Source organism: Dipodomys ordii, unplaced genomic scaffold (genome assembly GCF_000151885.1).
Source record: "Dipodomys ordii isolate 6190 unplaced genomic scaffold, Dord_2.0 Scaffold61, whole genome shotgun sequence".
Lineage (NCBI taxonomy): Eukaryota > Metazoa > Chordata > Mammalia > Rodentia > Heteromyidae > Dipodomys > Dipodomys ordii.
This window is the reverse complement of record NW_012267277.1, coordinates 2,500,900-2,525,560: the sequence shown is the minus strand read 5'-3', so window position 1 is coordinate 2,525,560 and position 24,661 is coordinate 2,500,900. Positions and strand designations below refer to the sequence as shown.

The following is a 24,661-nucleotide window of genomic DNA, read 5'->3' as shown; positions in this document are numbered from 1 at the left end:
GTATACAAAGCGTGGTGTACATGATAAAGTGAGAATTCTTTTTAGGAATCTTACAGAGACCTGAGGAACTGCCTTATCTCAGTCAGACAGGCAGGCAGGCAGGCAGGCCGGCAGGCCAGCAGGCAGGCGAATGTCCCCTTCTTCCCCCATTTATAACTTCTGGCTCTATTTTTATTTGGGTCTGACAAGGACAATGGGCTGTGGTATTGTCAGTTTTCACAGAGTTTTCACCCAGAGATAGAATTGCTGGATCATATGGTAATTCTGTATTTATATCTTGAAGGAACTCTATAGTTTATTACACTTCTACCAGAAATACACAAAGTTTCCAAACTTCCCACATCCTTGCTAATACTTGTTTGCTATCAGTTGTGTGTCTTTGTGCGTGCACATGCACATACATGTGTGTTTTATAGGCTTCTCTCGTTCTGTTTTTGCTCACACCAGGTACTCTACCATTTGCATCACACCTCCAGTTCAACATTTTGCTAGTTAATTGGAGATGGAAATCTCTCAGACTTTCCTGTGTGTGCACTTCCTCCCCAGATCTCAACCTCCGGAGACATTAGGATTATAGATAGGAGTCACTGGTGCCCAGCTTTACTTAGTTTTTAAAAAACAGACTGCTTTGACTTTCCTATTGTAACTTTGTGCACCAGGAGGAAAAGCCACATCCTTATGTTCTATCTCCATTGGCACTCTAGTGTGTGTGGTCAACGATGAGAAACTGAGAAAATACCACACAGCACCATACAGCCCTTCTCAGAGTAACTTAGCTTTCACAACCCACCCTTACGGTTTATTCTCCTTTGCCAGTCTCACACATGAGCACTCACTCTAACTGCCTCTTCAAAGCTTTGTGTGTTTGCGCCACATAAAACTTGGAAAAGAAGTGTGTGTACTTTCCCCTCATTTTCTAACTTGAATTGAATCCTAGAACTCTGCCAAGATGGAAATGGAGATTCTGCTCCCACAATTCCCAAGGTGAGGGCACTAGCTGGGGACCCTTGAGAGCTGATTAGGTCAGAAGCACTCTACCCTTAAGAGCCTTTCTCTTTCCTTCCTTCTTTCCTTCCTTCCTTTTCCTTCCTTGTGTGTGTGTTTTGTTGGTCATGGGGCTTGAAATCTGGGCCTGGTCACTGTCCCTCGGCTCTTCAGCTCAAGGCTAGTGCTCTACCACTTGATCCATAGTGCCACTTCCAGCTTTTTCTGCTTATGTGGCACTGAGGAATCAAACCCAGGGCTTCATGATTGCAAGGCAAGAACTCAACCACTGAGCCACCTGCCCAGCCCGGCTTAAGAGCCTTTCTAGAAGAGGCTGGAGAGAGACCCTCAGCTAGAGGTGCCATTTATGAAAACAGAATCAGGCTCTTTTCAAACACACCCATTCCAGCACCTTCAGCTTGCTCTCCCCACCCTCCATAAGAGTAAGAAATAAATTGCTGTTTTTATGAGTTAGCAGTTAATGGTGTTTTTGTTACAGCATCTAATACAGTAACTCTCAGGGGCCTTTCCTCCTGGCACTAGGACGCACAGCAAAGGAAAGGCAAAGCAATCTTTCCTACCCAGGCTGGCTTTGAATCTCTATCCTCATATCTCAACCCACATAGTAGCTATGATTATAGGCATAAGTCCCTCATGCCTGATTGCCTGAAGCAATCTTTCTGTATATGCTGTGTTTTGGGTACTTTAAATTAGCAGTCAATATGTAAGAACAGCATATTTTAACATCTTTCAGATCTCAAAATATGAAAGGGGAGGACATAAACATTTTGGCATTTTGCAGACTATAACTTTTGAAGCTCATACAAGATGTGTATGCAGAAGGAAGACGAGACAAAGTATACTATGTACATTATCTACAATGGGGTTTGCTTATTTTTACTTTGAGTCAGGGTCTCTGTATGTACCTGGCTTCAAACTTGTAATCTTCCTTGCTTAGCCTCCCAGTACTAGAATTAGAGTTGTGTAGGTAAGCAGTGTTTACTTGCTGTATATGTGTGTATGTGTGTGTACTGGTCCTGCAGCTTGAACTCAGGGCTGGGGCACTTTCCCTGAGCTTTTGTGCTCAAGGCTAGCTTCCTACCACTTGAGCCACAGCTCCCATGGGCATTTTGGTGCTTAATTGGAGTTGAGAGTCTCTCAGACTTTTCTGCTCCATCTGGTGTCTAACTGGGATCCTCATATCTCAGCCTCCTGAGTAGCTAAGATTATAGGTGTGAGCCAGTGGTATCTGATTTACTTATTTTTTTCTCCCTTTGGCAGTTCTGGGGTTTGAACTCAGGGCCTTATACTTCCTTGATAGGCTGGCACTCTCCCACTTGAGCCATACCCCTGGCCCTACTTTTGCTGATTATTTTGGAGATAGAGTTTAGTGAACTTTTCTCCCTGGATGGGCTTGGAAACTCCACCCTGCATATCTCAGCCTCCTCCTCTGCTAGGCTTATAGGCTTATCTGTAACTTTTAAGTGTAATCCTCAAGTAGATAACAAGAACTGACCGGAAGTTGTTCCTGGTTAATCCCAGTGCTCGGTAGGCTCTGGTAGGAGGATTGTGAGTTCCAGGCCAGTCTGGATTACAATAGGTCTTCCTGTTGAAACCCTGTGCCAGAATAAAAACAGTGCTTAGCATTATGAAAATTGGCCTTGTGTTTGGGATGAGCTGTGGAGCTATTTAAGTCACAGCCTGGAAAGTAAGGTGGCTGAGAGAGAGATGGTGTGAATCCACAACTGACGTCTTTGGTAGACATGGTCCATCTTCTATGTTGGTAAATGTTTACTTCAGTCCACTTCTGTTCATCAAGTACAATTTATTTTTTTCTGTGTCGATTCTGGGACTTGAACTAGGGCTTGGGAGCTGCCCTTGAACTTCTTTTTGCTCAAGGCTACTGTTTTACCATGTGAACCACAGCTCTACTTCTGGCTTTTTTTTTGCTAGTTCTGGGGCTTGAACTCAGGGCCTAGGCACTGTTCCTGAGCTTTTTTGCTCAAGGATAGTTCTCTACCACTTGAACCACAGTGACACCTCCGGCTTTTTCTGTGTATGTGGTACTAAGGAATCAAACCTAGGGCTTAATGCGTGCTAGGGCAAGAACCCTACCACTAAACCACATTCCCAGCCCTCTACTTCTGGCTTTTATGATCATTTATTGGAGATAAGAGTCTTAGGAACTTTCCTGCTCAGGCTGGATTCGAACCATGCTCCTCAGATCTCAGCTTCCTGAGGAGCCAGGATTACAGGTGTGAGCCACCAGTGCCCAGCTCACAATTTTTATTAGTGTGTAGGAAGAGCAGGTTTTTCTGGCCTAGGCTCTTTTACATATTAAGTCACCAGCATTTCTCACACCTTGACCACAGAATAAACTGTCACTAAGACCTGTTTTCACTGGTGTCTTTATCTGCAGTGCTTCAAATTATTCATAAAGTACTAATGCACTTCTGTTTTTCTTCCTTTCAAGCTGGAAGCAACGTTTGGCTTTGATTCTGTCCCATCCATGCCCTCCGCTGAAGGAAACAGTCGATTTGATGATCTGGAAAATCTTAATTCATTAGCCCAGTGCAGCCTGGATTTAGGTTTGTGGCTTTTGTTTCATATAAACACAGTTTGATTATTTGTCATTGATCTGTCTTATTTTGTGCTCATTTTGTGTTTATATTCATTCACTCTGGGAAGTGGTGCTGTGGCTCAAGTGGTAGAGCGCTAGCCTTGAGCTGAAGAGCTGAGGGACAGTGCGCAGGCCCAGAGTTCAAGCCCCACAACTGGTTAAAAAAAAAAAAAAGGACAGCTGTCATTCACTCTGTTTTTGAATTTGAACTTGCTTATTAAGCACCTGCTTCAGAATACCTGAAAGAGCAGCCCTGGCAAGATTTCGATGGAGAATTTTCATATTCTGTCTTCTGCGAGGGCCAGGTTTTCTGTCTCCCTGTGCTATTTATCCACAGTAGGGTTTACAACTAAAACTAGTACTTGATGCTGAAATAAGTCTCCTGTTATGTGGTAAAACCTATGCTATTAAGTGGTATTGTTAGCTCATTGAATGGCACTATTAAATATTGATAAAGAGAGGAATGTTTAAAACATTTATAGGACATTTTCATAACCATACTTTACAGTCAATTTTAGCACATTAATATCTTAGGTTCCATGAAAGAGTTGAAGTACTATGTCTCTCCTTGCCTTCCCCCATATAAACTCATATGCCTTTGAAAACTTAACTTTAAACAATAATTTTTCCCCTGTTCAACCTTGAAATACAGCATGTTGCTGTATGACAGATAGGGAGAAGCTGTTTAGTTCTCTCATTGCTCTATAGAGCTACTGTTCAGGTTTACGTTGTCCTTCAACTTGCTATATGTTTCCTGAGGAAAAGCCTCATTCTGGGTTTTCTCCTGTTGTATGCTGAGATGCTGTGAGGAAGAGTGCACTACAGAAGGTGATGTTACAGTTGATATGAGGTCAGGGTAAAAAAAAAAACTGACAGAATGGAGTCATGAGTGGTGAAGACGGAAGGCCTATATGCGATGAAGCACTTGTCTAGATGAGTCTGTGATGGTGACTGGGAGAAAAATGACCCTCCCTGCTTCACACGCTTCCCTAGATGACTGCTTTTTTTGTTTGTTTTGTTTTGTTTTAAAGTCCCTTTAGCTTGCTAAGTGCGCTTCACACTTGCTAAAGCAGACATTACTACTGCTGAGCCACACCTCCAGCCCTGACATTCTGCTTGTTAATTCTGCGATAGGCTCTCAATCATTGCCTGGGCACATTCCCAGGCACAGGATAACAGGAGTCTTTCAAACTGTTCCGCCCAAGCTAGCCTTGAACCTCAATCCCAATAATCTCAGCTTCTGAAGTAGCTAGGATGATAGGTGTAACCCACTGAGGCCTGGCTGATTAAGAGGAGTTGATGGATGGATGGGGCCATGGGTTGGGGGAATGGGAGATGGAGAGGGGATATTTTGCTCATGGGACAAACCTGTCCTCTGTTGAGCCCAGTTCTGTATTACATAGGTGATGCCAGTTAATCTTGTAGGCTTTCTGCTGTATGTGCAAGCTTCCTGTGGCTCTGTAATAAATACCTCAGACTCCATGGCTTAAAACAGTAGACCTAGTCTGTTCACAGTCTCTTTCACTGTTCTGATACCCACTTCAAGGTGCCGTAAATCCGGGTGAAGACTCTAGGGAAGAATCTGTTCTTTACCTCCTTCCATTTCCTTCACCTGTAGCCACATCAGTTCAGCCTCTGCTCCAGTCTACAGTTGTCTTCCTCCCTTTTGCCCTGTCTGTATCTCCTCTTCCATCTTTAAAGGAGAGTTGTCATTGGATTTGGGTGTCTGCTGGATAATCCATGAAAGACTTGCCTTATTTCTCAAATAAGGCCGCAATTCAATTGTTACGTTGCCTTAGTTATTACTCTGTAGGGCCCTAGCTTTATTCTTGGAGATAAAACCTTGACAGTGATGCTAAATATATATACTTGGTGCCTGTTCTTAGATGGAAAGCATTCATAGCCAGCCATGCCAACATGCCGTGTGGCAGGCATGAAGAGATGACCCTAGTGGCCTGAGCAACGATTGATAATACAGTGTTTGTACTACTTTTTTTTTTTTTTTTGTCGGTCTTGGGATTTGAATGCAGGGCCTGGGTGCTGTCCCCGAGCCTCTTTGTGCTCAAGGCTAGCCACTCTACCAATTTTGCCACTTCTGGCTTTTCCTAAGTAGTTTATTGGAGATAAGAGTCTCATGGACTTTTCTTCCTGGGCTGGCTTGCAATCATGATCCTCAGATTTCAGCCTCCTGAATAGTCAGGATTACATAGGCGTGAGCCACCAGCATCCAGCAACACATTTTGACAACACGATTCTCGCTTCCCTCTTGAGATGCCAGTCCTGAAAATGTCAGGCTCTGCTTTAATCCAGGCCCCTCTGTACTATGAACCTGCTGGGACACAGGCAAGCCTCCAGCTTTGACTGACTGTTCTCTGAGGTGCCTATCTAATCAGTATCTCATCTACTCTATTAGTAACAGGAAGCCTTAGATTTAACTATAGAACAATTAATAACCATTTCTGAGAAGTTACATGTAATAGGCTGTTCTTGAATCTGTGGTTAACCCAAAATGATAGGTCTTGGAACTAGAGATGTAGCTCAGTGATTAGAGTACTTGAAGGATTCCAGCCCCAGCCCCAGAAGAACTAAATCAAAACCATTGTCAGGTGCCAGTAGCTCCCACCTATAATCTAGCTACTCAGGAGCCCGAGACTGAGGATCAGGGTTTGAAGGCAGCCCAGTCCATCAACTTTGAGAGACAGCTGGCTTTTTGGTTGGTTAATTGGAATTAAGAGTCTGGTGGGATGTTCCTGCTTCGGCTGGCTTTGAACCATGATCCTCAGTTCTCAGCTTCCTAAGTACCTATGATTACAAGCATGAGCCACCAGAGCCCAGCAGCTTCTCTACTTTTAAAAAATAATAAAATTGCCGGTGCAGGTGTTTCATGTCTATAATCCTGGCTACTCAGGAGGCTGAGATCTGAAGATCAAAGCTGGCTCAGGCAGAAAAGTCCCCATGAGACTCTAATTTCCAATTAACGACTCAAAACAAAACAACCCCCCCAAACAAAACAAAAAACCAGAAATGATTAAAAAAAAAAAACAACAGAAGTGGTTCTGTGGCTATAGTGGTAGAGCACTAGCCTTGAGCACAGAGGCTCAGGGACAGCACCCAGGCCCTGAGTTCAAGCCCCACAACTGACAAAAAACAAATACAAAATATAATAAAATCGTAGAACATACTGCCAGACCCTAGGAAAGAGTGTAAGCAGTTCAAAGTCCTTTACCTCCTCCCATGTACCTCAAGCTTGTTACACGAACCTTCCTAAGTAGAAAGCATAATTAATAAAAATTTGGCAAAAACATCATTGTAAATATTTAAATAAATTATGGTAGTCTATCTTATTCACCAGGAAAATCTGGTAAAATAAATTTAGCCTGCACTTTTTTTTTAATCTGTAAAACACAGTTGATTGTCTCTTTTCTTTTTTTTTTTTTTTTGTGGGTCGTGGGGCTTGAACTCTGGGCCTGGGTACTGCCCCTGAGCTCTTCAGCTCAAGGCCACAGCACCACTTCTGGTTTTCTGGTGGTTTATTGGAGATAAGAGTCTCCTGGACTCTGCTGCCCAAGCTGGCTTTGAACCATGATCCTCAGATCTCAGCCTCCTGAGTAGCTAGGATTACAGGCATGAGTCACCAGCACCCATCCATTCTCTTTTCTTTCTAACTTATAGTTTGATCTAAGAATTAAATATGTTCACAGGGGTAAAGGAATTGTAAAATTTATAAAATAAGCCTTTTAAAAAAGATAACGGTTTTCATTGGTTATTTGCTGTTTCATTTTGTAATTTGTTTTTCAAATCAACAAAACATGAATACTTCTTAATGGGCCAGCCTAGATTGATAAAAGATATTTGCAATTAAGATAATTATACTATCGAGGGAGAGTTTTGTTTTTGTTTTAAATAAAATAGTATTGGGCCAGGTGCTAGTAGCTCATGCCTGTAATTGTAGTTACTCAGGAGGCTGAGATCTTAGGATTTTAGTTTGAAGCCAGCCCACACAGGAAACTCCATGAGATTCTTCAATTAAGCACAAAAAAACTGAACGCAGAGCTGTGGCTTTAACGGTAGAATACTAGCTTTGAACAAAAAAAAGCTCAAGAACAATGTCCAGGCCCAGAGTTCAAGCCTCAGGACCAGCAAAATTAATTAAGTAAATAGATAAATAAATAAATAATTGCCACAATGTCATTATGATTTTTTTGTTGTTCTTTTTGCTAGTCCTGGGGCTTGAACTCAGGACCTGGGCACTCTCCCTGAGCTGCTTTTGTGCAAGGCTAGCACTCTACCACTTGAGCTACAGCACCACACTCTGGCCTTTTCTGTTTATGTGGTACTGAGGAATCAAACCCAGAGTTTCACACATGCTAGGCAAGCATTCTACCACTAAACCACATCTCCAGCCCTGTCATTGTGTTTTCTGTGAGGCCTTACTTTAGAACTGTCACCGGCTTCTGCTGAGAATCCTAGTGTCCTTCATTATTTATTTCCATGGGCATTTCCTACAGTCCAGCGTTCTTTTTGCTATTACAATGCCCTGTCATAGTTGGGGAGGGTACCTGCCCCATAGCTGTCCCTTCCTCTGCTGAATGAAGGAAGGAAGAATGTGTCTGGTGTTTCCTGTCTCTGCTCTTCAGGCATGGTGATTCCAAGTGACATCCAAGGTGCCAGCATGTGTGGTGACCTTCCTCTTGTGGCTCAGAGAAGGGAGCAGGATTTGCCTTTATACCAGCTCCCAAAGACCCGGATACTTTCAAAGAACTCAGCTTCCACAGGAATGTCGCCTTCCAGATACAACACACGTGCCTGGTATGTGCCATTTCTCTTGAGACCCCTGTGATAAAAGAGGGGGTATTTTGTTTGTATTTTGATTTGGTGTTCTGCTTTTAGAAAATGCACAATATTGTTCTGTATTTGTAAATACAAAACAACATTATAACAAAATCTACTATATTAGACTGGGACAATATCACCTAGTACTTAAAATTGGGCTGGACATATAATTTTACTTTTTTAAGGAAGGGCACAGAATGGATTACATATAGTATTTCCTTAGACAATGGGAGGTTCATTCAGAGTTGATGTTCACAACTCCGGCAATGCCCTGGTGAACGAATTGAGGTGTGGATTGTCAGGATGGAGAACCTGCAAGAAGTGGTGGCTAATAGCAGGTTACAGGTAGGGATATTCTGTGTTTCCGGAATAGGATGTGATGTAGATGGTAGCACATTAAATTCTTTCATATAAATTTATGGAGGCATAAACAGGTGGGGAGAGAAGGCAATGGGACATTTGGGGATGTATTAAAGGTTTGAAATACCCACAGGACTGAAAGTGAAATTGAATCCTTTAGGTCCTCAGTCTGGGGATTACTGTTCTGGCATTGAGAGCAATAGCACGTAAAGGCAAGTGTCCTGGATTTCAATTGCCATCCAGGGGAAGCTTGAAGAGTAACAAAAGCATGGGGCTAAGGTGGGAGCCCTGCGAGCTAGTCCCTAAATAAGCCTGATTGGACAAAGGAGTGATGTGGAATGAACAAAAGGTTGAAGGAATTAGAGGTCAAATTGGAAGCCAATGGAAGAGAGGATTTGAACAAAAGGATCACCACAGACTGTGATCACAAGCTACAGAGAAGTCAAGGCAGATAAAACATTTCCTTAGCTGTTGGCCACAATGATGCCCTTGGTCAGCATAGAATAGTTTCAGTAAACTGGATATCAACCAAAAATGGAGGCTGGGAAGGTGGCTCAGTGGTAGAGTGCTTGTCTTGCATGCATGAGGCCCTAGGTTCGATTCCGCAGCACCACCTAAGCAGAAAAAGCTGGAAGTGGCACTGTGTGGCTCAAGTGGTAGAGTGCTAGCCTTGAGCTGAAGAGCTGAGCACCCAAGCCCAGAGTTCAGGCTCCATGATCAACAAAAAAAACCCCAAAAACCAAAAAAAACAAAAAAAAGAAATGTTCAAAAATGGAAGAGAGAGTCAGAAACTGGACATCATGACATCAGAGTAATGGAGTTTTTTTTTCTTTTCCTTTTTGTATTTTTGTGCCTGTTCTGGAGCTTGAACTCAGGGCCTGGCCATTCTCCCTGAGCTTTTTCGCTCAAGGCTAGTTCTCTGCCACTTGTGCCACAGCTCCACTTCCAGCTTTTTGGTGGTTCATTGAAAGTAAGAGTCTCATGCATTTTTCCTGCCCTGGCTGGCTTTTGAATTGTGATCCTCAAATCTCAGCCTCCTGAGTAGCTAGGGTTACAGGCATGAACCACTGACACCCACCCAGACTAGTGTTTTGAGAATTATAGTCATGAATGTATGTTATTTAGTTAATCAAGGGTGTCATAGTATCAAGATAAGTTGTGTGTGTGTGTGTGTGTATGTATGTATGTTTGTACGTGTATCATTATTTTGTTGCATTGAGTGTTAAATCAGTACATTTGTTTCTTGTATTTATTGAAATGAATATTTTAGAAGGTTAAAATTAAAAACTGTCCAGGCAACAGTGGCTCATGCCGGTAAAACTAGCTACTAAGGAGGCTGAGATCTGAAGATCACAGTTTGAAGCCAGCCTAGGCAAGAAAGTCCATGAGGCTCCGATCTGCAAATAAGCACTAAAAGGGCCAGTAGTTGAGCTGTGGCTCAAGTGAAAGAGCACCAACTTTGAGCAAAAAAGCTCAGGGACAGTGCTCAGGCCCTGAGTTTAAGCCCCAGGACTGACCCCCAAAATAAAAAAAAATGAAATAATAAGCCCTGTAACTACTTACAGATTGTGTAATTTCAAACCTTTCCCAAGAACTTTGAGGAGCATGTCTTACAAGCTGTGTGTACTTATTCATTTCTTCCTCCACAGTGACTTACCGGAGAGAGAAGAAGGAGAAGGAGAAGAAACACCAAACTTCAGCCACTGGGGTCCACCAAGAATGTATGTGGGTGACATCATTGCCCTTCTCAATGGGACCACAGTTCCCGTTCTTTTCTATTACTTGAGGGACTTCAACTTAAGGTTGCAAGTGTTGCTGGTTCACATGTAAACTGACCCAAGTTATAGCTCCATTTCATCTTACCTAGTATTGTTGTGCACCCTCCCCCCATAAAAAAAGACTATAACCTATATTAGCACAATCTCTGAATCTGTCAGAGAAAGCAGTTTACAGATGTTGATCTGTGAGAGTAATTACTGGGCTCAGTACTGCACTTAGGCTACATAGGACTTGAGGCTTCACCTGTAGATAGCTTTTTTCCTTACCTTCCTCTCCTGGTGTGAAGTCCAAGTTTTGTCTCTTGAGTTAGCAGAATGTACAAACTCATCTTCTCTTGGATGTGGTTATGATTTTAAGTACTCACCAGGGCTGTGTTTGAAGCTAATAAAAGCCTTCCCTTAGCTGCGTTCTCTGTTCTCTATGCATTATTAATTCACCACAACCATCACCTGCCTGTCCTCCTCTTGACTGCATTCAGAGTTTTGTTTTAGGAGGTGGTTTCTGAGTTGCTTTTTTTTTTTTTTTTAATTTGAATTTGGCCTATGTCTTTGAGGTTTAAATTTGACCCTAGGGTCAAATTTTGCACTCTATACTTAAACTTTCTTACAATGACAATGAAAGAAAAGAAAACTTTTAACTTTAGGGATGGATGACATCTGTCCTTGGATCAATGAAGCACAGAGTTCAAAGTTTTCCCCGGGAAAACCCCCAACAGCTGGAGTACTCGGTGGGAAAGTTATTTTATTCTGCAAGTCTGAGCTTTGTACTAAGCTGATTGTCTTGATTCCCTTCCCCTCATTTCCTCCATCCATTCTTTATTGATTTGACAGCTATAAATTATATGAGCTAATTACAGAACAAATGGTAGAAATGGGAACATTAAGGTCTTGCTAAATCTCTCTATCTAAACTGCAGTATTTATTGTTTTAGAGACCTGTCCTTTCACATGTCATAATTTAACCTTTTTTTTATATGTCGTAAATTACTGATAGCATCTTATCATTTTGGAATTAGGTATCACTTTTAATAACATTTGTAAAAAAACAATAAGGTCTTGATATCTCTCCCCTATAATACTAGCTACTCACAAGGCTCTGAGTTCAAGGCCCCCCCCCCCGCAATACATTTAGAAAAATTATTATTATTATTTTCAGTCGTGGGGCCTGAACTCTGGGCCTGGGCGCTGTCCCTCAGCTCTTCAGCTCAAGGCTAGCGCTCTACCACTTGAACCACAGCACCACTTCTGGCTTTTTCTGCTTATGTGGTGCTGAGGAATGGAACCCAGGGCCTCATGCATGCAAGGCAAGCATTCTACCACTGAGCCACCTTCCCAGCTAGAAAAATTATTTTTATAAAATCTGAGTCACAGGATATGGCACCAATTGAATGCTTATGAAGGAAACATTGCCAATTAAATTAACTTGTTGAATAGTGGCTTCTTTCTCTTTCTACAGTGTTGAGATTTTTAGAGAGCCCAATGTGTCTCTTGGCATTAGTATTGTGGGAGGACAAACGGTCATAAAACGCCTGAAGAATGGAGAGGAGCTTAAAGGTATATTTATCAAGCAAGTTTTAGAAGACAGTCCAGCAGGAAAAACCAATGCACTGAAAACTGGAGATAAAATACTTGAGGTAAATGATATTAAAATTAAATAATATTAAAATTTTGTTTGAAACATGTGTAAGACAATAGAAGAATCGCTGAGCTAAAACACCTTGCTTCATGTGTCGCTGAATGTATGTAATTATAGTCCTCTGTTTCAGTGTGTTCGTTTGTACATAATATGCTGAATTCTTGACTTTTTCAAGAGTGAGCAGACAGAGGGCAAAACAAAAATCTCAGGAAAAAGGCAGTTTCACAAAGGGCTCTGATGGGTTGGGGGGAATGGTAGGCATTTTGTTTCTCCTAAGTCTTTAATGAGCTCTAAATTTTATGTGGGTTTGTGGGAGATCTGTGCCATTAGAGAAAGTTGCTGACCTTGTAAAATCTCCCATCGGGGGAGGGCTGGGTCATGCATCTCACAGGGTAGATGGGCTTTGTGAGAATGGCATTGTTGAGATTGTAAAGGCACATTGAAGCAGCAAAGCTGCCCAAAGTCTGAATATGATGGCTTTCTTTGTGTTGGGTTTATTAAATGGCACCCAGTGGGTACAGTCAGTCCCAGAGTGTACTTGCTTTAATTTAATTTATTTAATTTAAGATTGGATCTTGCTATATAGCCCAAACTAGCCTACTGCTTGTAATCTTTTCACTACAGCCTCTGGAGAGCTGGGATTACAGGCATGCACTATCATGCCCTGCTGAATTTACTTGATCTTGATTCATACTCTGAAAGGCGAGTCCTCAGCAAGGGGTTTCGATTGTGAGAAGATGAGAGGGACTCTGTCTTTTCTCCTATTTGCTTGGTCTTGGACACATCATTTATGCATCGTGTTATTTCCCAGATGATGTTAAAGAACTACAAAGCATGCTTCTGTGTACACAACTTCGGGTTGTAGAGTTTGAACATTGCTCATCTTTTCTAAAATTTAACTTGATTATCTACACATAGAATGTAAATAAAATTAATTGAATTAAGTAAAATTAGTTAATTTTACTTAAATTATGGCCCTATTCAAACTCAATTTGTAAGGTTTTTTTTCTATGTTGTCTCATCCTTTTCTTTCTTTCCCTTAACTTTCAACTTTGAAATAATTATGAGTCAGAAACTTATGAAGAAAAATACTAGAAGGTCCTTGTACCTTAGTAGAGTTCCATGTTAATATTTTTGTGAGCTATCCAACAGAGATTATTCAGATTTTACTAGCTATTCATGTAGTCCTGTGTGTGAAGTTTTTGTTTGTTTTTGTGCTTGTAGCTTGAGGCTTGAAGTCAGGACCTGCTCCCTGTCCCTGAGATTTTTTTGCTTCAGGTTAGCACTCTTCCACTTGAGCCACAGTTCCACTTCTGGCTTTTTGGTGGTTAATTAGAGTCTCATGGACTTTCCTGCGTGGCTGGCTTTGAACAGTGATCCTCAGATCTCAACTTCTTCAATAGCTAGAAGTACAGGTTTGAGCCACAGGCACCTGGCCTTTTTCTTCCTTTCTAATCAGCAGAGGGACTTGCACGTTTCAGGTGTCTGGGGTGGATCTGCAGAATGCCTCCCATGCAGAAGCAGTGGAGGCCATTAAGAGTGCTGGAAACCCTGTGGTGTTCGTGGTTCAGAGCCTGTCAGCCACACCGAGGGTAAGTTCTACTTCTAGTTTTCAAAACAGTTTAATCTATGTTCACAGCTCTGGATCAGATTTTTAGCTCCAAATTTTTTCCCACGGATTTTCATTGTTCAATAGCTAGAGTATTACTTACAGAAAGTATTAGCTTCATATACATCTAACCATTAGCTTCTGTGTCCATTTTTCCCCTCCCAATTTTGATCTGCTGGTCAAATGAGACTTTATCGTTTATGTTGGTTTTAGTCCCGATGACAGACGTGTTTTCAGCTTCTGACATAGGCATGTTCCTTCCCTTTTCTGCGCTCCTTATTTTGTGAAATGTTTATTGAGTAAGACCATGTGTTAGGCCCCTTCTGAACAGCTTGGGCATTGTGAGAAACATCACTCAGTTCCTGCTGCCACTAAGTGTGTCCATTGGTGAATGCTGTAATCCGTCCTTGTGCCAGCAGTGAGGGGAGGTAGTTATTAGGTGGATGTAGAGAGCTGGGGGACATGTTTTAACTGAGTACAGTGATTATGTGGCCCATATGTGAAATGCATTGGGTTTCCTATGTTCTAGGAATTAGCTTAAATCACCACTGCAACTTTATTTTGGAGATGCTTAGAGGAGAGAATGGGGACAAAGTTCATCTTTATCTGCTCAATCCTCGCATACAGATCTCTGGATTTCTATGCCTTAGTGACATGCATTTAATTTTATAATAGTTTAGTGTCACAGACCTTTACCAGGTCTCCTGAGTTTTATAGTTCTTATATATTTGCTTTTGAGCTAAAGTTGCAGCAATATGTACTGCTTAACAAGCTTAAGACCTGGTGGCTCACGCCTGTAATCCTAGCTACTTGGGGACCTGAGATTTGAGGATTATGGCATAAAGCCAGCCAGGGGCAGAAAGTCCATTAGACTCTTATCACCACTTAACCAGCAGAAAAGCTAGAAGTAGAGATATGGCTTAAGTGGTAGAGTACCAACCTTAAGGAAAAAAGCCAAGAAAAAGTGCAAGGCCTCAGTATCAGCATAGAAAAAACAAAGCAGCATGCACATGCACGCACATGCGCGCGCACACACACACACACACACACACACTCTACAGTAACAAAGTCTGGAGATGTGGCTCAATGTCTACCATGCTTGGCATAGGTTCCCCCAGCATTCTAAGCAAACAGAACATCCAATAGGAAATGCAACAAAGAGAGGCATGGTAGCACATTCTTGTAATGCTGGGAGTCAGGAAGTGTGGCAGGAGGATTGTAAGTTCATGGCCAACCTGTGCCACATAGCCGGTTCCTGTCTCTAAAATTAAACTAAAAACAGACAAGAGTGGAGAGAGGGCAGAAATGAAAAAGGAAGGAAGGAAAGGAGAGAGAGAGGCAGTGAGGAGGGAGGAGAGTAAGAAAAAAGAAGGAAGAAAATGAATATGACCTGTGACCTTCTCCTTTTTCTTCTTCCCACTTGTTTTCTTCCTGGTTTAGGTCATTCCTAATGTGCATACCAAGACCAGCACAGCCATCAATAACCAGGACCAAGACACTCAAGAAACAAAAGAAAAGGTAACTTGAGCTTCTTCAGCTTCTAAAGAATGCCTTTGGTTTCTTTCCCCATACCTGGGCAGCAATTAATAAGGATGGTTTGTGATGAGCTCAGTTCAGTGTAGAAGTGATGTGTTTCTTCTCTCTGTATGCGTGACTGCTTTGCACCAGGATGGGGGGTAGAAACATGGTGCTATGCAGGGTCAGATATTGTAAAGGGCCAGCTAGCTGTGGGCATCTGTGTCCACTTCCCGGTCAGCCAGGCTGCTTGTCCATCCCCAACACATGCTGCTCACATTTGGTTGTTCCTGAGATTTGGGTCTTACTGTTCTGTTAGCTGGAAGTTTGTCCTCCAAAGGGCAATGAGCTGGTCAGAGGTCATGTCTTCACTGTCATCAGAGACAGTCGCCCACTATTCCTGTTTTCCTGCCTCTATTCCATTAGAATTGTTTGGCCTAAACATTATTTTAGGATATGGTATCAGAAAGGGATAAATTTTCATTTTTTCCCCTTCAAGATAACTATTTCTGGTTTGGATGCTACTTGGTGGTTTCTGGTTTTTTTTTAAATAGACTAGCACATTTAAAATAATATAGTTGCACTATTTTTTAATGCGAATATTAGATTTAAATAAAGCTAGTCTCTGTGCTAATCAGAGTTTTTTTTTCATTTGAAGAGACTTACATCTAATTTATTAATTTACTGGAAGTAGGAACAGTGTATATTTACTATGTGAGGTAAGGACTTCGCTTAACTACATATACTCAGAGAGCTTTTTAGCTTCTGTCTGAGAGCTTTAACCATATGGTAAATGCAGGCACAGGAAATATAAAAAGCCACTTATCTTTTGGTCCAAGGGCATTTCTTCCTGGTAGATCCTAGGCATGCTCCAGTACAGACACAAACAGGCCTGCACAAGAGGTTGAGGAGCACATTCTGTTCCTTCTCAACCAAAGAAGAGCCAGTCTCTGGACAGCCAGCACAGAATGGACCTTCATCATCCCTACAAATGCCAGCAGATCACCACATCACAAAACCAAACCCCACGTGGTAGGTCTTCCAAAAAGGAAGTAAGTTACAGCCCAAGTAAATGGCAGACTAGTTTTGACCTAGTATCAGAAGCAAAAATGTAAATTAGTCAGGCACCAGTAGCTCACACCTATAATCCTAGCTACTCAGGAGGCTGAGATATTAGGATCATGGTTCAAAACCAGCAGGCAGAAAAGTCCATGAGACTTTTTTTTCTGGCCTTAAATTATTTATTATTACTATAATATTGGTAATATACAAAGGGGTTACAGTTATATGTTAGGGGAAGAATACATTTCTTTCTTTCTTTTTTTTTTTGCTGATCATGGGGCTTGAACTCTGGGCCTGGGCACTGTCCCTCAGCTCTTCAGCTCAACGCTGGCACTCTACCACTTGAGCCACAGTGCCATTTCCGGCTTTTTCTGCTTATGTGGTGCTAAGGAATCGAACCTAGGGCCTCATGCATGCAAGGCAAGCACTCTACCACTGAGCCACCTTCCCAGCCCTAAAGAGTACATTTCTTTCTTTCTTTCTTTTTAAGTAAGTTATTGTGAAAATGCTGTACAGAGGGGTTACAATTACATGAGCAAGGTAATGAGTACATTTCTTGTCAAGCATTGTTGCCTCCTCCTTTGTTTTTCCCCTGCCATCCCTTCCCTCCCATCTCCACAACTACACTCCCCCACCTCCACCCCATGAGACTTTTATCTCCAATAAATGACCAGAAAAGCTGGAAATGGAGCTGTGTCTCAAGTGGTAGAACACTAGCCTTGAGCAAAAGAAGCTTGGAGACAGTGCCTAGGACCTGGTCAAGCCCCAGGACCAGCAAAAACAAAACAACAAAAACATAGGATTAGAAATTTTAAAAAATTAGAGATCAATTAAAAAAGGCAAATTCTGTTATCAGTTGGAATTACTATGGGAGCCAAGAAATCATGTAAATAGGCTTAAACAACTCATGAATTATGTGTCTGAAACATTTTTATAGTCTAATTAGTTCTGGAAGGTGAGTCTACTTGAGCATCTCCATGAGAATTCCCAAACTATCGAAGTGTAAGTTAAGAAGAAATAAAAGACGACTGGTAAAATTATGCTAACTATGCAGGTGCCAGGTATTTATTTGCCCATTAAAGAAGGCATTAATAAGATGGAAATCATGGGAAGGCGAATTGAAGAGAATGAAGTATTTATAACTGCTGAAAGAAAGAATACTTAAGATTCAAATTTAGACACAAAACTAGTTAATATCTTCCAGGGAAAGAAAGACAACTATAATCTTTGCTCTAAGACTGAAATCAGGTGTATCTCTGCCAGACAAACTTAATACTCGGAACTGTTAATTAGAATAGTTCGCATTACTTAGTTCCGAAACCTTTGTCTGTGAGAATCTTAAGTAGCAGGAGGGGTGAGGAGTTGTTCAATTACTCAGCAAATCATTAAGGAAGATGACCTACTATGTGCCTAGGACTGCTCTTCAAGAGCCTGTCTTGTTCTCTATACTTGTGGGGATGGTACAGCTGGCCTCACTGTTAATCCTTGCATTTGGGGAGAGCCTGCCCTCCTTTCCCCCTTCTCTCACTTGCAGCAGAAAGACCCTCTAGATATCCAGCAACTCGCAATGAGACATATGGAAATACTTTTTTAAAAAATATTGATTGAAGCTAATCAAATCAATTTATAAATTCTCCTTAAATATGTTTATAATACTATTAATATATTAGGAGATAATATTAAGAGCTATAAAATAAGACATCAATTGTATCCAAATATCTTATCTTTAAAATTTTTTATTAGCATATATTAGTTGCACAGGAGATTTCATTGTGATATTTCTTTTTTTTTGGGGGGGGGAGGTCCAGTCTTGGGGCCTGAACCCTGGGCCTGAGTGCTGTCCCTCAGCTCTTCAGCTCAAGGCTAGCGCTCTACCAGTTGAACCACAGCGCCACTTCCGGCTTTTTTCTTTTTGCTTATGTGGTGTTGAGGAATCGAACCCAGGGCCTCAGGCATGCAAGGCAAGCACTCTACCACTGAGCCACCTTCCCAGCCCTCATTGTGATATTTCTATAGATAGTTAATATACTAGACTCACTCTTCCATCACTCTCTCTCATTCTTCCTCCCCACAGATGTCCTCATTCTATGTATTGTCTTTGACGTAGGATAACCTCATTCTGAGAAAAACATAAAGTCAAATGTATTTGAAAACCCATGTTACTTTTATCTTTAATTCACTCAGAATTTTCTTTTTCTTTTTTCTTTTTAGAATTTTCTTTAAAATTAAAATTTTAAAAGGAACAAGTGGGGGCGCTGGTGGCTTATACTTGTAATCCTTAGGAGACTGAGATAAGAGGATCACGGTTCCAAGTCAGCCCTGGCGGGAAACTCTGTGAAACTCTTATCTCCAACTTGCTCAAGTGTAGAGCATTAACCTTGAGTGAAAGAGCTCAGAGACAGCACCCAGGCTTTGAGTTCAAACTCCTAGACCTTTATATATATATATATATATACACACTCTCTCTCTCTCTCTCTCTCTCTCTCTCTCTCTCTCTCTCTCTCTCTCGGGTTAACAAGGATGTTAAAAGAGGACGACTATGTGTTATGTCAAAAAACAAACTTTACAACTTTGGTGGGGGAGGGCGGGGGGAGGATACAAAGGGATGGGAAGGGGAAGCAAAGGAGGAGGCTACAATGTTTGATAAGAAATGTACTCATTATCTTGCCCATGTAATTGTAACCCCTCTGTACAGTATTTTCACAATAAAAAAATAAATAAAAAGAGGATGATTATGGTTAAAGTAAATTGTTTACAACTATGAAAATAGAAACCTGCTAAAATTGTTTTGGGAACAAAGCGAAGAGGGGAATCAGAGAGTGATAGTGGGATTGAGATTAATTGGACTATATTGTAAACATGTATGGAAATGTCACTCTGAAATCCCTCCCTGCACAATATAAGGAAGTAAAAGAATGTAAACTATTAAAAATAGAAAACAAATGAACACCTAAAAAGAAATTAAAAGAGCTGGGTGAAGTGTCTTAGAAGTAGCTCCTGCTCATAGCTCCCGTTGCTCAGGGGACAGAGCTATGGAAGATCACAGTTGAAAGCCAGCCTGGGCAAAACTTTGCAGGACTCCATTGCAACCAATGAAAAGTTAGATGTGGTACCACACACCTGTCATCCCAGCTACATGGGAGTCATAAATAGAAGGATCTCAGTCCAGGCTGGTCTGGGCAAAAATGTGAGACCCTATCTGAAAAATAATCAGAGCATAAGGAATGAGGGAGGGTATATCCCAAGAGCTAGAGGCTTTGTCCAAGTATAAGATCTTAAGTTAAAATCCTAATACTGGAAAACAAAGGAGCCACAGCAATCATACTTGTGTATTCTCTAATGCTCAATAAGCATTTCATATTTAATATCATCTCTCTTTTTAATCATTCTTGAATTTTAATGATTTTGGAAATTCTAGAAAAAATATACACATATAATACTTTGATTAGAGAAATTTGAGTGTTTCTCCTCCCCTCTCTTCCCCTCTCCTCTCCTCTCCTCCCCTCTCTTCTCCTGTCTTCCCCTCTCCTCTCCTTTTTTTGCTAGTACCAGGGCATGAATTTAGGACCTTTCAATCCCACTCAGCTTTTTTCCACTCTCAGTTGATCCTCTTCCATTTAAATCATGTCTTCAATTTGCTATTTTGCTGATTTATTGGCTCACTGTGATACTCTCATCCTCTGAGTAGCTAATATTACAGGTGTAAGCCACTGGCACCTGGCTGTGTGGGGTTGTTTTTGTTTTTGTTTTTTCCTTTTAATAATGTGTTTTCTCTTGTAAATCCCCAGTAATATTTTGTACTTTGGAGGAATTTATCTCGTGCCTTCTCTGGGTAATAGACCCGCCAGTATCCACTTATAAAGCATCTCTGCTATTAGTGGTTTTGTCATTGAAAGCATAATTGAATGTACTTTACGGAAGTCCTGTGCAAAGCGCATCTTAATTCAGTTACTTGGGTATTTGTGGATGGCTTGGGTATATCGGCTTCTAGTCTTTTTAGCAGCTTCCATCTCCCTAAAGTTTGACATGTTTTATTTTTCTCCGCGCTCAAGAAAATGGCTCTGTTCTATGAAGGTAATCTGTTCATAGAATTTTGTTCTCTTTTAAGTAGCTGCATGAATCCAATATCGATGTGCTGTATCATTTGGCATGTGAATGGAAAACATACTTTTGCTGAAGTAATTATTCATCATACTTTTGTCTTTTCTCTCTTGTTTAAACATTAAAATGTGTGTTGACCATCTCTAAATTATAGATGAATACCTTCAGTTAGAAAATCTAGGCATTTCTTTTCTTTTTCTGAAAGGAATGAGATCTATAACTTATCATCGAGGAAAAATTTAAGCAATTTAGAATTAATACTGTGGGATTCTTTTTTGCCTTTTGGAGTTTTTTTTTTGAGTGTCAAAGTGCCATTTCTTTATTAGCCACAAAGAAGATGTAGTTGCACAATGTAAAGAAAATGCTTCTTCTAGGCAGGGCAGCAGCCTTCAACAAGGCTGGCTTTGCCATCTTCTTTTCTGCATTGCTGTGCTTCCATCCTCCGGTCACATTTATTCAATAGTGGGAGCATTGGGGAATACATTCTATTTCCCTTGCAGTCCTTGAATTACAACGAAATTGGTTATCCTCAAACTATTATCCTTTGACGCGTTCTGTCACTGAAGAAGAGGGCCACACAACAGCAATTAACTCTCCTCTCACATTTTGCATCTTCAGAGGCAAGGAACGGCCCCACCTCCCATGAAACTGCCGCCTCCTTACCGAGCTCCGTCCTCGGACAGTGATGAGAGTGAGGAAGACTCTGCGGTGACCGACAGTGAGTCCTTTTCATTGTTTCCTGGAGATGCAGGACTTCTTAAATGATGCTGTCGTGACTGTTGTAAATGATCGCACAGAGAGCTCTGCTTCTGCAAAACGGTGCATGAGCAAAGGCTAGAAAACAAACGTCTGTCTTTGAAGCTCCTGTGGCTTATATCACACAAGCCAGCTTTTCTAATTTTCCAGCTGGCCGGGGAGGGGGATGGGGGGTAGGAAGCGGAAGGAAGCTGTGCTATACAATGTTTTACCTATAGCACCCCCAGATTTGGGCTCTGAAATGAAAAAATGCTAACAAGTCCTTAGAACTTGATCCATAAGAATTTGATTTGGGCATTGATGCCAGCTCTCAATTACTTTCCTTAAAAAGTCACATACACATTGCTAAGGTAAAATTACAAGTCACAGTTTCTTGTGCACTACTGAAGGAAATACTCATTTATACTTGTACTAAATGGAGACTTTTTATTTCAAAGAAAGAATTTGCATTTCTCTTATTCTGTGTAATATGTAGTATTCACCTTGATTGCTAGTGTGTATGGAATTTCCTTTGGTGAGGGGTGATGAAAATCTTCTAAAAGTCGACATTGATGATTATTTGTGAATATATTGAAAACCACTGGCACATACAAGTTTTAAAGGGGTGAGTTTTATGATACATGGAATGTATATATACATACATATGTTTATAGATGTTTGGGTAAGGAAATATTCCCTGCCTATAACACAGAAAAGGATATTAATATAGAAATGGGAAGAGTTCAAATCCTGGTTCCAGCGTTTTTTAGAGCATGACTATATGCATAGCTTCTTCTCTGATAAGAGTGTTAGTAATCATATCTACTTCATAGGGTTGTCCTGAGCCTTAAAATAAGGTGATAAGTCCTTAGTGTACCACACAGCCAGGTTTCGACAGGTGTTATAGCTCTTATTATCAGTAATTGTTGGGCTAACTTTGTATTTTCTAAATATAAGTTTATAAAGGAAACACTAAAATAAATGCAACTACCTCAAACATGTTGGCTTTATACAAGTTTTATTTGTACTTCGTGACGATGGAGCACTTTGTCATGTATTATTTTCCTAATTTCTCAGGGTTTGGTTTGTTTGCAGATTGGCTTTTGTGGCTGTTTTGTTTCTGCAGTAGTTGGGACAAAACCAGGGCCTCCCACATTGTGAGGCAGGTACTCTACTACTGAGCTTTATTTTCACCATTTATTCAACAAATCACTTAGTGACAAGTAAGAAATGGGTTTCTCTGAGATGGACATAGCCCAGCTTTTTTTTTTTTTTTCAAGTGGAGTCACAGCCTGGAAAGGAGAGAATATTCTATTAATTGTTCTTGGAGAGGTTCAAAAAAAATACGCCAAATTTTATGAACTGTTTGTGGGAATGAGAATAGTCTTTCTTGTTTTGAAGGTTTAATTTTTCCTCCCTGTTTTTATGGTGCTGAGATAGAGCCCAGCACCTCACACCTGCTCTGCAAGACTCTAATGCTGAGCCACACCCCAGCCCTATGAGCAATTTCAGGGTGCACAATCTTTGATTTAATAATCCAGTTTTCAGTGGTACATACTGAGAAATCCACCAGCCCTGGAAATCTACATGTGCATGTATGTAAGTGCACATACTAGGGACAGATGGCCCACAAGCTTTTCTAGCCATTTACCTGCTCAAGTTGTTTCTCTTTCCTAAAGCTCCCTTGTTTGTATGATGGGGATAAACCCTTCAAAGGGTTGCTGTGGAATAAAGTGTTCTAGAAATCACATGGGAGGACTGTGTATAACGTGGTGCTGGAGTACTTGCCTAGCACTTATAGGGTTCTGGGCTCAAATCCCACCAACATACACGCCTATGCGTGTGTACATGCACACATGTGTGCGCACGCACCCCCCCCCACACACACACAATCCAGAAAGGCTTGCTACTACCTTTTATTATTGTCAACAGTGATTCAAAATTCTTCAATATGTGCCAAATATTGCCAATGCAGGATGTAATTCTGGCAAAGAAAATAAAAATATATAAATATGTATATTAAACTGTGGGAGCAGAGGTATGTAGTTCAGTGATTGGCATGTGTCAGGGCTTGGCTTCCATTCCCAGCACAAAAAGGAAACTAAATAATATATGATAATTTTCTCTTAAAATGATGAGGCTTAAGTTCTTCAATTCTGTGTTAGGGTTTGCATTGTGCAAGACTGGTGCAGTCTTATTTCTGCCTGCCAAAAAGCCACCAAAGCCCTCCATCCCTGACTACACTGTTCACTGAACTGCCCTCTCCCTGTGGAGTCAGGGGAAACTTTCATAGAGCATTCTCTAATGATGTGCTTAATTTTCCTTGCCATGGAATTTTGATGTTGTAGGGTTGACATTCCATTTTGACTTTGTTCTAATGTAGGATGAACACAAAGAAGTTTTAAAGACACTTTGTGTGTGTGTGTGTGTGTGTGTGTGTACATGCATGTAGGCTTGAACTGGGCATTGTGCTGTCCCTTAGCTTTTCTGCTCACAGCCAGTGCTCTACCACTTGAGCCACAGCTCTACTCTGGCTTGTTGGTGGTTAATTGTATGTAAGAGTCACAGATTTTTCTTCCCAGGCTGTCTTCCAACTGTGATCCTTACGTCTCAGCCTCCTAAGTAGGATTGTAAGCAGGAGTCACTTGTGCCTAGAAACTTTTAAAGGGAATGTCCAAATGGACTTTAAGAGCTTGAGAGGCAGAGCTGCTAACCTCATCACTGATCTTGATACTTACTCTTACAGCAAGTTTGCGTTGTACTTCATTAACAGATGGAGCCCAGCGCTGGGTGCTCACAGGAGGCTGAGATCTGAGGATTGCTATTTGAAGCCAGCCCCCGAGCAGAAAAGTCCCCATGAAATTCTTATCTCCAAGTGGCTCAAGTGGTAGAGCACTAGCCTTCACCACAAAGAGACTCAGGGACAGCACTCAGGCCCTGAGGTCAAGCCCCACAATTGACCCCCAAAAACTCCCCAAAACAACCCCCCCCCGCCCAAATCACCAAAAACAGATGGAACTGAACACAACAAGCACCTGACTCACAGAGACCTTTCACCCTTCCCCTATATGACCAGTGCCAGTTGAGGCAGTCAGTTAGCCACTCATGCCCAGATGCATTTCTCTCACCTGCCTTGTGCACCTTGGGGCCTGATGGTCCAGCTAACTTTCTAGTCTTGGATCTAACACAGGCCAAACACAAATAGTGGAGGTTAGCCAAATTCCAAAGTCAATGGTGAAGTGATTAGGATTCCTGGTATTTTTTTTTAACTTGGAAAAAGTTGCAGAAGAATATGAGGAAATAATTTGTAAAAAAGAAAAGTTTAAGAAAGAACTTCTTCCAACTTCAGCCACTTGAATTTCATATAATAATACATGCTTATTTGGAAGGGAAAAAAGCTTTTGGGGGCACTTGGCAGCATGGCTCAGT

At 41.3% G+C, this 24,661-nt stretch overlaps 1 protein-coding gene across 1 annotated transcript in view; it reads left to right on the top strand.

The window, feature by feature from the left end:
• The window catches only part of Inadl (InaD-like (Drosophila)), a 291,743-nt gene that overhangs the window by 89,351 nt on the left and 177,731 nt on the right, over positions 1-24,661 (top strand). The window contains exons 19-25 of the mRNA XM_013022201.1: positions 3,458-3,572; positions 8,242-8,413; positions 10,447-10,518; positions 12,031-12,208; positions 13,692-13,802; positions 15,260-15,337; positions 21,116-21,215. Coding sequence (XP_012877655.1) covers positions 3,458-3,572; positions 8,242-8,413; positions 10,447-10,518; positions 12,031-12,208; positions 13,692-13,802; positions 15,260-15,337; positions 21,116-21,215 — 826 coding nt within the window. The remainder of the gene's footprint in view (positions 1-3,457; positions 3,573-8,241; positions 8,414-10,446; positions 10,519-12,030; positions 12,209-13,691; positions 13,803-15,259; positions 15,338-21,115; positions 21,216-24,661) is intronic.